Source organism: Pseudopodoces humilis, chromosome 29 (genome assembly GCF_049639895.1).
Source record: "Pseudopodoces humilis isolate 2021_Gansu_Grassland_sample_001 chromosome 29, ASM4963989v1, whole genome shotgun sequence".
In the NCBI taxonomy this organism is placed as follows: domain Eukaryota; kingdom Metazoa; phylum Chordata; class Aves; order Passeriformes; family Paridae; genus Pseudopodoces; species Pseudopodoces humilis.
This window is the reverse complement of record NC_142228.1, coordinates 5530413-5547876: the sequence shown is the minus strand read 5'-3', so window position 1 is coordinate 5547876 and position 17464 is coordinate 5530413. Positions and strand designations below refer to the sequence as shown.

Sequence of the window (17464 nt, the reverse complement as noted above, 5' to 3'; positions counted from 1 at the left end):
CTGAAAGTATTTTAAAAACCATGGCAAGTGAGAAAATAAGCAAAAATCTAGACAGGGCTGATTCTGGCTGGCTGAAGCTCAGGTTCCTCAAGCTGATGCTGGTGTTTCTCCAGTTGGAGCTGGCCTGCTCCCGACCTGGACAGTGGGAGACCAGCTCATCCCCCACCAAACACCTTCTCCCCATGCCAGCACCACCCATGCCACACCCAGCCCATTGCTCTCCCCCTCCTGCCTACAGTGAGGACAGTGCAGCCCCTCCAGGACCAGATATATGGGGGTCTTTAAGCAGGTTTGGGTATGTAGCTGTGACCCACTGGAGCAAGATGAGACCTCCCAGGGGCACAATCTGATGCCAGAGTGGCTCCTCTGCAAGGGGCCAAACACCAGTGCTTTGCTCCTTAGAAGAGAAAAAGCTGCTCTACCATGAGCATCACCACAGGGAGCATGAGCAACAGGACACCCTTCACTGTTACCTGTGAACCCTGTTTTGCAAGAAAAAATTAAAATCAGGTTGGAAAAGACCAGGAGTAGCTCAAGAATCGGTGCCAGGGTGTTCAGTGCCATGCTGGGGCTGGCAGCACCACACTCACCGGTGGCCCTGCAGTGGCACCATGTTCAAGGAAGCCATCCAGACTGGAGGGGGCAGGCCCAGGGCCAGAGAAGCACAAAATACCATTTTACTCTAAAAAGAGAAGAGCTAGAGGCAGGAAATTATAGGCTATGGGATTTGGACAGCCCCTGCATGCTGCAAGCAGCTCAGTCCCTTGGCTCGAAAAAGGCAGGAGAGGCCACGCATTGTGAGTCCCCAGAGTCTGCTGGGCCATGGAGGAATGGGAAAGCTCCAGCACCAGCTCAGCCATGCCATCCCCCCAGCTCTTCCAGCAAAACTGCTGTGCAAAACTGCTTGCTGTGCACTGCTGGGAAGGAGTTGGGGGGTGACCTGCATGAGCTCAACACAAGGCAGCAAAGCTGTGCTTCACCAAAAATACACCTTTCTTTCCCTTATTTCTATGGAATTTGGGGTTGACTGGGTCCATGGTGTCCATTATATTGGCTGTGGTGCTTGGATAGGCTCCTGGGCACTGAAAGGAGCATTCAGTATTCCTGACCCCAGGACAGATGTGGAGTTGTGAGGGAGGAAACAAGTTTGGATCAATGAATCCCTTTTCCCAAGCTGGTATTCCACAGAGTAAACCAAATCCTCGCAGGAGGCTGCTCTAGAGGAGGATCCCAGAGGGACTGGAAATGTCCCCATCCTTTCCAGGGCCCGCTCTCCTGCATTGCCCTCAGTAGCCATGGCACAGCTATGGCTGACTCCTTTCAGAGATGTTCCTCAGGTTTTGGTACCCACCCACCTGTGGACCTGAAATCACACAGGCAGAGCTTTCCAATCACCCCCAGTTATGGAAACCCAACAACAGATTCTTCCCAAAGAGGAGCTGTCCTCTGGCACAGGACAAAGAGCACTGGAAAACACAATCCTGCTGGATGCTCTGCTCTGGATTCTTTGGAATCACCAAAATTAAACCAGGGCTGGGATTAGCATGCTCTGTTTCTCCCTCCTGCGTCCTCCCACTTTTGAGCAGGGTCAGCTCTAACCCAACACATCCTGGTCCTGCTCCTCCTCTGTGGAGGACTTGTGAAAGCAAAGCAAAATCCCATACACTTCCATCAAGGATTGTGTCTTGTCCCAGCCATGCAGCCACTGGGATGCTGCCTTCAGCCAACTGGTGGGATCACAGAAAGTAGCTGGTGATACAAGGTGGTGTGATGGTGGGCACGGAGGGAGCTAGGACTGAAAGCAGGACACTGTCTCTGCCAGCAGAAACACTCTCCTCTCCCACTTGGGAAATACTGGGCTGCTCATGCCCAAGTAGCGTGGGAGAAATTTGCCTTGGCACTGGTGATTGAACACTGCAGGGATGGAGAAGTTGCCATCTTTTGAGGCTTGAGCTTTTGAGCTCAAGGGAGCTTTTACACCCTGTGCTGGCTCAAGGTTCTTTTTCTTAATCAAAAAAAGCAAGTTCTTGGCCAGCAGAAAACCTGAACTGAAGGAACTCAACCCTTCCCACAACAGCTTTACCACCCCCAAGCAAATATGGAAAGCTTCACAACCAGCAGTTTTGGGGACTGTGGGCAGCACCGGATGAGAGAGGCCACAGGAACAGTAGACAGAGAAAGCCCTGCAGCACAACATGGATGGGCATCCTTCGCACCTCCCCGCCCCAAGCACATTTCAGCTCAGCCACCCACAACAGACACCCAGAGCATCCCTTCTCCATTGCATTTGTCACCCTCCCATCACCAGCAACAAATGCAGGAAGCAAATTCAAGAAAGGACTGAAGCTACAGCTGGACCCCAGTCCCAGTCATCCTGGACTGGGGCAACTCCAGGGCTCTGCTGCAAATGCAAATGGCTGAAAGCAAATGCCATCCCCAGCATGTCAGCACTGAGGCTCTGTTACCAGATCCCTGCCAGCCCTTAGCCCCTGCCACCTACTTAGCTCCTCTGTGAGGGCGATTATGGCACCATGTGATGCCAGAGCCCCTCGCAAACCTCTGGAACTCAGCCCTGTCCTGCAGTTGCCCTAGCGAAAGTGCTCCCTGCCCTTGTTCTCACTCAAGGTTTCCCTTTATGTGGGATGTCCCAAAAAACACAGCTCCAAGTTGCTTGTGCAGGAGGGTGAGCACCCCTGGAGCCACAGGGATGATCCTTCTCAGAGGTTCCTGTGCTGCAGATACACTGTTTGCTCCAAACCATCTGGTAAAGGCAGCAAAGCCTTTAAGCCCACAAGGTGCCCCAGCCATGCCAGCAAACAGGGGCTCCATTGGAGCTCCAAGACTCATGAGCTCCCTCAGGGGCTGCAGCCTCCTGTGCTAATGCTTTCATTTGGGTTTGTGAGCCCAGGAAAAAGTTTTACCTGTAATGTCTTGCAGCAAGAAACCCACCTTTCACTCGCACGGTGCAGAAAGGAATCCCTGTTTCAGCCTGAATCTCCTCATGTAATGTGTCTCACCTGCCAGCAAACAGGGCACAGCAGTTCCAAGCCACCTACTCCAAACCACCATCTTTGCAGCCCAAGGGTAAGCAGTAACTCTGAAACCCACACGGCACCAGTGGGTGAAAAATGACAGGAAATGGGAATTCATTCACGATAAACAGGGTGGGGAGGCACCAAGTATGAGGGAAAGATGAGCAACAGAGAAGAAAAATCCCCCTGAAATTAAAAAAAAAACATAGAAAAAGATGACCAAAAAAAATGCAGACAGGGAGAGCTGGGGATGTTCAGCCTGGAGAAGTCTCCAGTGAGACCTTAGAGTCCTTTCCAGTGCCTAAAGGGGCTCAAAGGAGCTGGACAGGGACTTTGGACAAGGGCCTGGAGTGACAGAACAGTGGCTTTAAGCTGGAGGAGGGCAGGGTTAGATGGCATACTGGGAAGAAATTCTTCCCTGTGAGGGTGGAGTGCCTCTGGCACAAGTTGCTCAGAGAAGCTGAGGCTGTCCCGTCCCTGGGAATGTCCAAGGCCAGGTTGGATGGGGCTTGGAGCAGCCTGGGATAGTGGAAGGTGTCCCTGCCCATGGCAGGGGGTGGAAGGAGATGGTCTTTAAGGACCCTTTCAACCCAAGCCATTTTGGGACTCCACAAAGAACCAAAAATTGTTGCTCATGGAACACAGGAAAGTTTCATCTGACAAAGCCTCAACTGGGCTCAGGCTGCATGGCCCTGAGGAGGAGAGAGAACTTCTGAAAGGGGGAGAGACCAGCCTGACCACTCACCTTCCAGTGATATTTGGGAGGGCAGGACCCCAGGACTGCCCTCCTGACCATGCCCAGCCAGCTCTGCTAAAGGATGCAGCAGGGTCACAGAAAAGCCCCAACTCCACCTTGAATTTCATATTACTGGTCAAATTATTCCTCTGGAGGAAAATCCCCTTCCTGGAGAGAAGTTCCCATAAAAGCCCAGCTCCAGCAGTCAGTCCAGGCATGGCTGATGCCATCCTTACGGTCTTGGTGTGGAGAAGAGCAAAAAGCATTGCCATTGCCATGAAGAGCACCAATTTTTGCCCCAAAGGAGCCTGTGCATCTTTCTGTGGGCTGGAAGTGGGAAACAGTGATAAAAGCATCAGCTGTGTCCATGGGAGCTCCCAACAGCAGAGCTAGAGCATCCCTGCTGCCAGTGATCACACAATACAAGAGCATTCCCAGCCTGCAGGAAGGAGGTCACCGCTCTACCTCCCCCCCAGCTGGTTTTGGCATTAGCAACTCTATGCAGCTCCTTAGAGAAGAACTTCAGACTAAAAAAAAATAAAAGGGAAGGAAATGCAACCATACTGGCAGCCCCAGGGCACGTCTGGGTCTGCTGCACTGATGCGGTCTGCTGCAGAGCTGAGAGCAGACACAACCCCCACCCCTGATGCTCCTAAATTAGAGATTTGTAGCAAATGAGCAATGATGCCCAACATCCCACATACTCATCCAGCACAACACAACCCTGAGGCTCAGCTGGGGCCAGACTTACCAGAAGCAGCTCTGGGTGCTCCAAGCCACTCTCCAGAATAAAAGGGGATGGTTGTTTTGTTTTTTATAAACAGACCTCAGGGAGTTAAGGACCTCTTGCTACAAAGAAGAAAGTGAAGCTTCCGATAGTCTGGTTTGGGATGTGGAGCAGCAGGATGTACGCTTGGAGCTGAGAAACTCCTCTTGCCTGCCCCAGCAGCCAGAGAGAAGCTGCTGTTTATATGGTGGGGGCTATATGAGATGAGCTCCTTACTTGGCTGCGACGATGATGGCTCCCTACCACCCTGCTCACTCCTGTTGTCTCATAAAGGTTTTGGAAGGGGGCCACATACTTCACTTCAGCCTCTCTGCAGACATTAAGAAGCCCATTCTCCCAGAATCCTGCCTGGGACACAGACAAATGAATGCATTCCAGAAGGGATGCTTGTCCCTGGGCAGCCCAAGGGACTCACCACAGCAGTGGCCACAAGGGATACAAGAGCCCCAGAATCTGCCCTCTGGTACCGAGCAAAGCATAGAAAAATGGAAATTTTCCCCAATTTCTCCCTAGACTTGGCCCAGGCTCCAGCCCTGCAGCAGCTGCATTCATCCAGAGGCTCTGACTCCCCAGGAATGCACACAGATGAAGGCAGCACCCCCACTTGTCATGGGGTGACTTTACCTTTAAGATAGTTTTGAGAGCTAAGGAAGTTGAAACTGCTGGTGACTGATGGGAGTCTTTCCTCCTGACCAATTATCGGTCATTTCTAAGAACTGACAGCAGTTTTGACCATTGAAAAGTGAGATCAAGCTGTGAACACCACCTTAAGCCCTAAGGCTGGGAATTTCTTTGTCTCTTGGTTTCCTGGCTGTGAAAGGTAACAGAGCTCCAGCTGGCTTCCCGTCCCCGGCCCAGCCCATGCGGCCCGGGCAGGGGCTGGGCTGGGCCTGCCGCGGCTCCCGGCCGGGAGATGGGGCCTGCGGGGCTTGCCCCGGGCTCTGGCCGGGCCAGGCTGGTCCCTGGCTCGGCTGCAGCTTTTGCTGGGACTGAATTCACCACAGACTGCCGAGGAAAGAAAGAAAAAGCTCTTGAGCTGCGGCGGGCTGAGACAGTGACCACACTCTCCAGAGCAGCCATGAAGAATCTTCCATCGCAGACAGCTCCAGCCGCTGCTCCGGCAGAGATCACAGAACCAGCTACAAAGCCTGGGCAAGATTTTAACTCTTTCATTACCCAGATAAGACTTGCAGATTAATCCTTTTTACCAGAGAGAGAAAGAGAGAGTAAACAACATGTAAAGAGACTTTATAAACTATCAGAGACAGTAAAGAAAAGAAGCTTCAGAAAAGGTAGAGAATAAGGAGATGCTTTATAAGCTGAAATATTTTTCTGTTAAAGCTATGGAGATGGACAATAAGGTCTTGAAAAAAACTCCTTTAATTCATGACAGAGTATATTGGGAGGAATGGAGTGTTCAAAGTGTGGATTTTGAGTAAAAAGTAGAGTAATTGTGATACAGTGAATTGCTGGAACAGAGTGAAGCGAAGATTTGAAGCCTTGGGGGGCAATGAGAAAACTGTTTTCCAGAGAAGCTCACAGAGACAGATGAAGAGAACTTTTGCCTTTGAATAACTCATCCTTAAAATGACATCCCTAGACTCCTCAGACCCATAGACACCTCAGAGTGATGTGAAATGGGAGGAGTGAACTGATGACAGATTCTCAGGCAGCTGGCATCAGAAAAATAGAAAGCTATAACAGAAATAGTTTTCTTGTGAGAAACTCCATAGATTAGCAGAAAGAGACTTCTGTTTCTCTACAAAGACCGATGAAAAGACTCTAGCAGGAATTGGGTCTGTTTTAAACACCAAAGTTCCAAAGCTTTTGTCTCTATGTAGTCACATGTACAAGAGAATGGTTTAGTAAGAGATAAAAGGGTTTTCTGGAAGTTTGTTCTGGTGTTTTTTTGTTCTTGTAGTCTTGTTAATAAACTTTCTTTATTCCTTTTAAGTTTTAAGCCTGTTTTGCAAGTTTTAAGTACGTTTTGCTCTTGTTCTAATCCATATCTCATAGCAAGAAATAAGTAATTTTTTTTAGTTACTGCTTTAAAACCACAACACCACTGAATGGGCTCCAGCTGCAATGGAGGAGTGCAATGGACCCACCAAGAGCACAGTGGGAGAGGCAAAGGCTCTCTCCCATGACACAGTGTCCAAATACTCATCCCTGAGCACTATTTTGGCCCCAGATCCTCTGACTGTCCCCATTCCCCCACCCACCAGCACCCCAGACCCCCTGGCCAGCAAACTGGCCAGTGGTGTGATGTGACCTGACATGTCCCTGTAGACAAGGTGCTTCCAGCAAAGTTGGCTGAAGACTTACCAAATTTTTCAAAACTACTAAAGAAACTCAAAATGATGAAAGATCCATAGATTTCTCCTTCTTTGTTTCTCCAGTACCAGTCCTAATGTTATTTCCCTGAGCAGTGGTATCACTGTCTCTGAAACAGGAACCACCACCCCCCCCCTTATTCACCAAACCCAAGAACATTCACACTACCAGGGACAGCCTTTGGTGTCCCACATATATATATATACATTTTTAAATTAAAATTATATTTACCATGAAGCTTCCTACCAGGTGCCCTTCACCTGCCTCATGCCCATCACTCTTAGACCAGGCATTACTGGGGTAATTGTTTATTATTACAGAGCCTGAAATTGCCGTGTCTGGATTCAGGTGAACAAATGGGAAAAGCTCAATCTGTCCATTTCACCTCTGCACCATCCTGCAAACAAGGCTGTTTCACATGGAAAATCCTATATGTGTCCCTATTGTGACAGCATGAGGTGCAGTGCAGGACTGAGCAGTGGGATGAAGATGATATTGGAAAATACACTGTGCCTCCTCTAACAGTTAAACCTTTGCTCCCAGACTAAAGAGTGCTCCCAAGAATTTGCAAGTCAACCCACTAATAATTTTCTAATCCTTAAGAAATTGCAATGGGTTCTTTAAGAACAAGAGCATCTGTATGGGTCTCTTTTGGGCTCCAAGCAATCTTAGGAATGAGAAAAATGTCGATGCTCTGCGAGCTGTGCACAGTTCAGATTAATTAAAATCCTGCTCTTCACTGCACGTGAAGAACCAAATTTTACAAATTGCTTAAACAATCCTTCAGGAAATACTGGGTTAGGATGGGCTGAAGTGGGTAGGAAGGCTGCCACCACTCTCACTCCCACCCAACATCCAGCTGCATTCATAGAGCTGAGCAGGGCATGATGATCCAGTGGGTAACACTGGGACCTCTGGCAGAGCTGGACTAAATCCTTCCCTTCCCTGCTCCAAGTGCCCACCGAGGCAATGAGACCAGAGCCCCTTCTGATGGATTTATTATCTGGAAAAAATTATTTAGTACAGAGGGATGATAACACCCTCAGCACACATTTGCTTTGATTTGGGGCAAAATGTTTATTTGGAAAATACTTAAGGAAGTAATACTTAAGGAAGTAATACTTAAGGAGAGTGCCTCTGCCTGCAGGGAAAGGTGCAAAATCCATCCAGAGAGAAAATTAAGCCAGAGAGAAAAATTTGCAACATGGCTTTAACCACCACCAAGACCTCATGCCTGAAAATGCCTTTGGACATACTGGCAAGGAGCACCTTCCTATGGGAAACCTCCTGGGGTCCCCACACCAGCTGGGTGGCTTTAGGGGAAGGGGACAGTTTTGCATGGAAGGTTAAATTAAATCTCTTTTCACTCTTGTCATGCTTGCAAAAGCACTATCCCCAGCCCTGCTGCCACACCTCGGTGGCTGCTGTGGCTGCAGAGATAGTGGGGAGGTGAGGTCTCCACTGTCCCTTGTGCCCCGCCAGGCTTAGCAGCAAAGTTAACACCTCTGACCCTTTTTCCTGCTCCCAAACAGTCCATAGAAGATTGAGATACATGACACGCAACAAGCTATTTCCATTAGGAAGGGGAAAATGGGGGTGGGGGGGAAGAAATTAATGCAGAGGCTGCTCTGTTTGCTCTGCAGGCTGTAAATTCTTTCCAGGTCCCTTTTGTGTTCTCTCTTGCCGCACAGCTGACATGGCAGGACCTACACTGAGCAGTGGATAGATGGGAAGTTGATCCAGCACCAAGTCCTGTCGTTGAGACAAGGACCTTGTCCTGCCTGCAGCCATGGCAGGATGGGAGCTGCTGCCTCAATTTCCCTGGAAAGGCATATGTGACCACATAATGCTGCACAGATGGGTCAGCTGGAGGAGATATCCCAGCAAGGAGCCCCAGACCTCCTGCCAAGAGCTCTGCTCCACTTTCTGTCTTTCCCAGAGGTGAGGGTTTCCTCTCATGCAAGCAAGAGTTCCCCAGGGGAATCAATGCTTGTCTGCTGGGCTGGCCCCCACTGAAAGTGTCCTTGGAAACAAGGAACTCTGGGGACTATTCCATCCTGATCCCAGACTCCCAGTGAGGATCCTCTCTGAGCTCCAAACCAGCCCGGTGCTGGGGGATCTTAGATGTAGCACCTCCACTGGCACCATCCCCTGCCCCCTTCATCCATGGGTCCAAACCACGACTGATGCAGGGCAGGAGCAGCTGAAGTGGAGATGGGGAGGAGAAAGAGCTGAGGCAGCACCAGCAAGGCACAAGTGACACAGCTCTGCGGGCTGGCAGCTGCTGAAAGCTGCCTTGTTCCTCACCCATGCCCAGCATGGGGTTGGGCTACCACCATGCTCCCGCCCCACAGCTGGGACAGAGGTGCCTCTGTCCTCTGAATCACCAGACCTGGATCTCACTGACATTTTTTGGGATGAAACAGCCAGAATCATCCTGTAAAGTAGCAAAACCTTGCTGAAATTAAATAACCTCCTTAAAGCCCACAGAAGGAGGAATTCATGGCCCTCAAGTAAATTATGGGGAGATCTAACAGGAATTCATCTGTGGAAAGTCCAGCTGAGACTCTTACCAACAGCAGCAAACCCTGACCGCTCTTCCAAATGCCCCAGGGTACAGCGGTCTCCTTTCTCATTGCTTCCTACTTTCTCCATCTCACAGCCAAGCAGTTTTTCCTCTGATCCCAGAACTGAGCCCTTGCTTGCCATGGGATTGCTGCCCACAGTCATCATGTCCATGACCCCATGTCTGCCCCTTAAGCAAGGCAGCTCAGCCCCAGGCACTGTCAAACTGGAGACAGTGGGGGAGAGGGGAAAGCAAAGGGATAAGGGGAGGTTGGGGCTGGGGATCAGTGTGTTCCTATGCTGCCACTTCCAAATCTGCTTTGGATTTGCTAAATGTTCTCTGATAAAATAGGCCAAGGGCTTGCAGTTGTTATTTTCAGGCAATTAAAAAAGTAGCCAATTTTTCTTTTTTTTGAAAGTTCACGGTTTCATCAATACGGCCAAAATAATTCAAAGACGCCCCAAAAGCAGTTCCTTAGTTCTAAGATAGACTATCCTGGGATAAAAAGGGTCTCAAACGGCAATTTCAGGGGCCGTGCAGAGGAGCCTCCAGTGTCCGGCTCATGGAAGGTTAAAAAAAGATAAAATACAACCCGTTGACTTCATTGTGAGGGGTTACTAGGAAAAAAAAGTTTGCAAATACCCACTCGGGCACCGATCCCGGGAGACACTTTTTCATAAGATTAACACGTCGGGAGTGTGGAGAGGGTCAAGATGGGAGAGGGCGGCAAGTTCCAACAAACCCCTTCGGCCCCTTCCCGACCTCTCGCTCCGCGAACTGCCCTCCCCGGAGAGACAAAGGGCCGGAGCGGGGCTGCGGAGCGCAGAGGGCCGGCGGCCGCCCCCCCGGCCCTGGCCCCCCCTCCGCGGCTGGGGAAGCGTTTCCGCCGGCCTTGGCCGGCGCTGCGTGGCCACTTGGCGCGGCGAGTTGAGTGATAAAAGGGAGTGAAAACGCGGCGGAACGGGAAGAAAACACGGCGCGACCAAACTGGAGAAAACAAAATGCTTTAGAAGGCACCGCGACCCGAGAGGGAGGGAGCAAAACAAACCGTAGTAAAAGCAAATAAAACACTCCGCGAGGAAATAAGCCACAGCGATGTAATCCGCGTTAGAGCGAGCCGGCCTCCCCCCACCCTGCGCGCCCCAACCGGGGTCCCGCCGCCCCCTCCCCGGGAAGCCTGGCTAGGGGGGTCCCCCAGCCCTGGTTTGGCTCCTCGATGTGGTTTGGCTCCTCGCCCCCCCTTCTCCCTCCGACAAGAAAACTCGGAAAAGTGGAGGGAGGGAAAGCGCGGTCCCACCTGGGTGCGCAGCGCCGAGCACCAGCTGGAGCCCGAGGAGGCAGCACAGGGGGCCGCGGAGGGGGGGGCACAGGGGGGAGCAGACGAGCCGCGGTCCCGCTGAGCCGCGTCCCATCCCCGGCGCTGCCCGCTCCGCTCCGCTCGGGCCCCTCCTGCCGCTCCTGCCGGGCCCGGGTGGGGGGAGGGGGGGGGGAGAGAAGGGGGAGGAGGAGGAGGAGGAGGAGGAGGAGGAGGAGGAGGAGGAGGAGGGACGAGAGCGGGAGGGGGAGGGAAAGAAGGGGGGGAAAAAATGTTACAAAATAAGAAAAAACTCGAAGCGTGCGCGCCGGGTTCAGACACTGCGTCAGCAGATAGGGGCCCGGCCCAGCGGCGGCGAGAGAGCGGGGCGCGGCCCGAGCCTGGGGGGGCTCCGCCCGCTGCAGCGCATCGCTGGGGCAGGGGGTCCGGGGGTGAAGCGGGGGAGTGGCAGAAGCGAAGCCCAGCCTGGCCAGGGCATCCCTGCAGACGTCGGGAGATGGCTGGCTCCCCCAGCAGAGTACCCCACGCAGTCCTCTCCACACCACGGGTGGTCGCGATGCCCCGGTACGGGCCGGAGGGTGTGGGGGTGATGCCCGCGGTGCCGCCAGTCCCGCGTCGGGTCTCGCTGCGGGTCCTCAGCCTGGGATCCCACCTCGTCGGGGAGAGCAGCCAGTGGCTGCCGTGAGCTCCCACCACACATCGTTGCTTGCTGCACCTCTGGGTGCCCGGCAAAGTTATCTCATCCCAAGCACAGCCAGCCCAGCTGGATTCTTCTCTATCGACCCCTGTGGCACGGAGCTGGGCAACTCCCAGTCCGACTGTGGATGCTGAAGTTGGACACGGCTCACTGCACCTTCCGTTACAAGCCCAGTCCCTCCAGCCGTGGGGTGCTGGTGCAGCTCTGGTGCTCTGCCGAGAGCATGGGACAAAGAACATCCACAATATCCAGTGTAGGTATATCCCACATCCAGGATCTGAACACAAAAGGCTTTTAAAAACTTCTAAAGAACTTTTAAATCTTTATTTTCACACCTCCACTCCAGCAGGACTGCCTATGGCCCCAAAAGCCATCCAAAGAAGGCAGAATACATGGAAAACACTGGAAGTTTGCATATTCCTGGCTTTCTATATCCATTTGGTGCATTTGGGTGATGCTCATGGTGCCCATTCTTGTGGGAGCATCCCTGAGGATCTGGAAGCCTCACCTCATCGCGCTCTTCTGGGATTTGAGCAGTTCAAAGTCAGACAGTCAGTCCTTGACACACAGACTCTGCCATACAAATTATGAGGTGATGATGAGACCAAGCTGATGGCAGAGCTCCCTTGAGCAGGGAGCAGGATCTGGCCCCAAGATGGCACAAAAACCTGAGGGGTTGAGGAACAGGTGTGAGCCAGCCACAGTTTGGCTGTTCTTCAGAAAATAAAGGAATCCATTGTTTCCCAGTGAGGCAAGAAGGACCTTCAGGCTGGTGCCAGGATGGACTTCGGGGATGCAAACCCTCTGGTGGGGCTAATTAAGCACATCAGCATCTGGTCTATTGTTTTTTTTAAAGCAGGAATTATTTTTTAATTGCAGCAGCACTGAGAGAAAGGCCTTGCTGGCCTCCATGGCTGCTACACGAAACAAGCCCAGAGGAGAGGAAGGAATCATCCGGATCCTTGTTCCTATTCTGAAAACTTGGAGACTTGGAACTCCAGGGGGATGTCACCCACTGGGACACCAGTGGCTGGACATGATGGGGCTGTGAAGTCCTGTGAATGGGATCCTCCACCCATCCCAGACAAACCTGACATCCCTTTCAAGGAAGTTGAACCCATCCGAAAGAAGGAACATAGCAGAGTCAAAAGGCTTTGGATCCCATGGAGCATTGCCACTTCCTGGCCTGGTTCACCCTGTGTTTTGGAGGCCCCTATGCTGCATGTGATTAGCAGATAAATAGGACTTCTTAATTAATTTCTTCAACACAAGCCAACAACTCCTTACCTACTCTCATCCTAATCTGGTTTAGTACCAGTTGAGTTGCTACTCGACAGAGTGGATCAGGAGGAAATGTATTTTTCCTTTGGGACATTTCCAGGCTGTCTGACCCCTCTGGCCTTAATGAGTTGCTGCCAGACAAGGAGAAGGGTACATAGCTTTGTGCAGGGGACAGCCAACTGCACCTCTGGCCACAATCTCAGGAGAGCTCCTTGCCTGGGGAGATTGGCTAGGAGCAATGGGTTTATCCCAGGATTACCCAGAACGTGGGATATTCAGTGTCAGTAGCTGATTCCCACAGTTGAAGCATCCGTATCTGTCATTTAATTGGAAAAATAAATTCTGGGTTTTGGCCAAAGCAACGTCCCATGTAGGGAGTGGTCACAGTGGAGGGACTGCAGTGAGATGGGGTGAAACAGCATTGGCAAGAGTGAAAGTCATCCTGCAGAAAGTTTGCAGGATTTCTGGAGATATATCCAAACCACTCGCCCACCTTTGGCTGGAGGTCTGACCTGGTCAGGAACACTTGGGAGAAAACAGGTCAGTCAGGATGCTCAGCAGGTTGCAAAATATGTCACCAACATGGAGTGGGACCCAACCATAGGGGTGGGGGAGAAACCCCATATTTGGAGCTGGGGTGCTCAGTGGCAGTGAGTCACCCCATGACTTACAAAGTTTGGGGCTGTCATGGGACATGTTTGATGTTTGCTTGTACCAGAGGCATTAGAGGAAATTATTTGGGGACCTGTGGACAGCATCTGTAGCCTTCAGATTTTCTGAAGGAAGGGTCTGGCCACTTCTAAGGACTGGCAGGTTCTAAGGGTCTATTTACTGTATGAGCGGGAAGGCAGCATATCCTACTCTGTTGTGCCCTTCTAAGGGTATTCCCCCCAGCCCATGGCTCTCTGCAGGACTGAGGGCTCCAGAAGAGCAAAGCCCTACCTGTGGGCAGCAACTGTCGGGGGACTCTGGTGTCAGGGGCTTTGCTTTGCTGGGGACCAGCAGCACCTGCCAGGTTCTGCCAAGAGCTCAGCGCTGCCTCGGCCTTACCTTGGCCCCAAATAGGACTGGTCTGGCCAAGATCAACACCCACCTGGCAGACGCTGTGCACTGAGGTCACTGCTTGGGGAAGAGGCCGTCTTGGTGTCTTCCTGGCTCCTTCTCCCTCGTGCTGGCAGCAACAGCAGCAGGAGGGAATGGCCACGTTGCTCTCTCTGTTGGAGACAGGCAGGAACAGCCAGTCCAGCTCCCTCTCCAAGCTTCAGGCTTTGCACTGCAGGCAGCGAGGGTGATTGGTATACTCTTGCTGGGATGTGGGGTTTGGTGGGGAACCCCATGGGGGTACAGCAAGGGACTCATCCCCGAGCTTTGCATTTGCACCCTTCCCTTAGGGTACAAGCCTGGGGACACTGTGTGGGGGTTCAGCTCCTCCACAGCCCCAGGCATGTTGTTTGTCATTGAGCATCCCCCATTCTAATGCTCCTGAGGGTTTTATTTTCTCATTAGGGTTCAACACCGCGAGGGCAGTCTTGGTGCTGGTAGCTGAGGCTCCACCAAGCAGGGGGTGTCAGGGAGGCACCTCCTGTTTGGTTCCCGTACTCCTCCCCCAGGAGCTGAAATACGTTGTCAGCTCTGCTCAACACTCAGTTGCGGGTAGAGGGATCTTGGCCAAAATGAAGGGCCCTTTCCCTGCCTCCAGCAAACGTGCTTGGTCAGCTCCATTCCCTGCGACCTCCTTCCCAGCTTCGCAGTCTCCCAGCACTGCAAAGGGGGTCCCTTTGTGGGTGCCGCACATGGCAGCTCTCAGAGCTCTTTGCTGCTCTGTCTTCCGCAGCACTGAAAAGTCAGGCAAGTTCAAGCTGCAAATAATTTATTAAAACCAGATGTGCTTGCTTGGAACTGCCATGAGGAATTTCAGGGCGCTCCAGCCTTGTGAGGGCCAGCGCCAATATCCTGGCCTTCCGTTGCGGGGGCGAGACAGGGCTGGGGGCTGCCCAAGAAGTGCTGCCTTCTGAGCCTGTTGCCACTCCTTCCTGCCTGGCTTCCCCTGGAGGGCTCCTGGAGAGGGGCTGAGAGGGAATTCCAGCCATTTACAAGAAATTCACCTTTTAGAAAAACACTTTCTCTGCATGACTCAAGAGCAAATTGGCGAGCAGTGGGGAGGGAAAGCAGCTGGAGAATGGTGGAGGACAGCACACCCTGAATGGCACCTTCCTCCTGCCGGAAGTGGATATGAGACCACAGAGCAGAGATCTCACCCTGTTCCCTGGCCCTTGCCATAAAGACCAGTAGGGTCCAATTGGCCCCAAGCACTTCATTTCCACCTTTGCCACTGCCTTACCTCATAGCCATGGGCATGTCCCCTTCCACTTCCATTCCTCACCAGTTCCTTTAGCCTGGAGGGGTTTTGGGATCAATCCCAGCCAGCCTCCTGGGTTTGGGCACGAGTGTGTGGATTTTCAGAATTAGCGGGAGCTGCGATGAGCCAATGCTGAACAAAGCAGGTTTGGAGTGCTGATCCTGATGTGGAGCTGAGCCAAGAGCAAGGCAGTTGCCAACAGGGCTGTGTGTGCTCGTGGCTTCCACACAGCCAGCGCCTTCAGTTGGGAGAGGACAGGGCTGAGCAGAGCTCTGGATTTTTTCTTCCCCTGAATGCAAAGCAGAGCCAATCACCTTATAACTTTGCTGCTGGCATTCCCCAGGGCAGCCCAGGTGGGAATGGGAGATCTGGCCTGAACATGAGGCTGAATCTCCCTGTTGCTGCTCAAAACATCCTTGCATTTTTACCTTCATTCCTGCGTTTTTATTTCCGTCCTTGTACTTTAATTCCATTTGGACCATGGCACTGCTCTGCACCATCCCTGCAGCCCAAGCAACAGAGGATGGGAAAGCAGCTCCTGGCCAGGGCTGCCTGGGAGCTGGTGAGGCTCATCCCACACTGGTGGGGCAGAGGTGGATAACCTCTATTTTCAGGCTTTCTGAATCAGCTTGAAGCACTTGAGCCTCCCTTCAGTGAATGTGTTTGGAAATGAGTAGCAACAGAGTGAGCGAAACACAATCTGCAGGTGAAGGTGGAAGAAGAAAGACTACAGTAACCCATCCCAGGAGATACAGGCTGGGAGCACAGAGGAGCAGGGAAGAGCACATGGAGCTGGTGGCAGCATGCAGCTCCTCACCATCAGCACATGCCAGCAACTTCTGGCTGTCACACCCTCATGCAGCTAAAGCATGGAATGGGAGTGTGTCTCAGGCCTGCTCCCAGAATAGACAATAGTGTCCTTGTGGCCAAGAGACTGCTACTGGGTGTGAATGTAGAGAAGGGAGGCAGAGCTGTGTTGTGTTTGTTTGGCCTTTTGCCCCCACCCAGGGTGATGGCCAGGGGGCCACTCAGCTGCCCCTGAGGGCAGTGCTGGGACCAGGGAGAAGTAGAGACCACAGGCAGAGCCATGTGCAGCTGTGAAAAATCTGTGCAAAGATTCATCAGCATGTGGTAGCTAAGGTTAGGTCCAGGCTGGGTGGGAGTCAGGGCTGTGCCTAATTATGCTCCCACACACTCCAAAAGTCTCCTTTTCTCCATGTTGGGAGTAGGAAGGTTTAGGTTAAGGCTGCCCGAGCCAAGCTTGTGTAGCATCCAGAAAACAACATCCTCCAGCAGCAGACCCCAGGCAGACGCTGGCAGCAGTTGCAAAGCTCACATTGTGGGTTTGCCAGGTCACAAAATAAACTGGGATTGGCTCATTTAGAAGAGGGAAGCTCATTTATAGCATGACTCCCAACCATGAATGTAGAAGGCAAGGCATCCAGTGAGGCAGCCCCTTGGTGCATCTTGATCCTGCAGGTATCGAGGTGTGTTCCTCGCACATGTCCCTGCCTGTGTGGGCACCTGTCTACCTGCTGCAGGACAATGCTGCTGATGCTACTGAAGCACCATTGCTGCCTCTCCTGGCCCAAATCCGCGTCACATCATCTGCACTGGAACAGGGGGCTGAAAAATGATCAGTTGCAGCAGCATGGAGGGAGCCAAGCTCTCTGTGTTTGGTTTTCACTTGCACTCACAGTTTGACTTCAGGCACAGTGAAGGTCAGGTCAAGTCTGGTTTGCTGAGTAACCTGGAGCCTGGTGGCTGTCCACCTGAGGAAGCAGCTCTGAAGGCAGGTATGGCCCTGACTCCTAGGGGATGCCCAGCACAGTGGCTCCACATGTGCCAAGGGCCTCAGCGCTCCTCAGTCCAGATACATACTCCAGATACAGACTCAACATCTTCAGCTGCCAATGTCCTTTTTCATTTTCTGTTGTTTATTTTTGCAAAGCTGACAAGGCCCAGCCCCAAGAAATTAAAGGAGTTTCATCACTGCTCAGTGTGGTTATTGTGGGTGACTGAGAGGGGAGACTTGGGTGTCCACAGGCTGGGGAGTGGATGGGGGGTCTACAGATGGGGACCCACAGCTTTTCATCAACAGGAAAGGTATTTTTTATGTCCTCAACATATATGGCTTCTAAAGGCAGCTGCTATTCTACAGGAAATGAGAGACAAACCCACCTCAGCTTTCTAATTTAAGTTCCAGGACAAGATCAACACCATTAATTAAGTTACTCGATAATTTCAGCAATTCCCCCTCTGATGCAAAGATTACACTGCTCTGAGCTATGGAATGCACCCTTCCTCCATCCTTCCTCATCCTCTCCTATGTCATCTTTGTGCAGCCATTGCAAGAG

At 52.1% G+C, this 17464-nt stretch overlaps 1 protein-coding gene across 3 annotated transcripts in view; it reads right to left on the bottom strand.

Moving 5' to 3' along the window:
• Positions 1–10919, bottom strand: part of MRC2 (mannose receptor C-type 2) — a 30188-nt gene extending 19269 nt beyond the window's left edge. For all 3 annotated transcript variants that reach the window (XM_014261107.2, XM_014261106.2, XM_088067925.1), the window contains exon 1: positions 10753–10919. In XM_014261107.2, coding sequence (XP_014116582.2) covers positions 10753–10867 — 115 coding nt within the window. In that variant the 5' untranslated portion in view covers positions 10868–10919. The remainder of the gene's footprint in view (positions 1–10752) is intronic.
• Positions 10920–17464: the final 6545 nt, after the last annotated feature.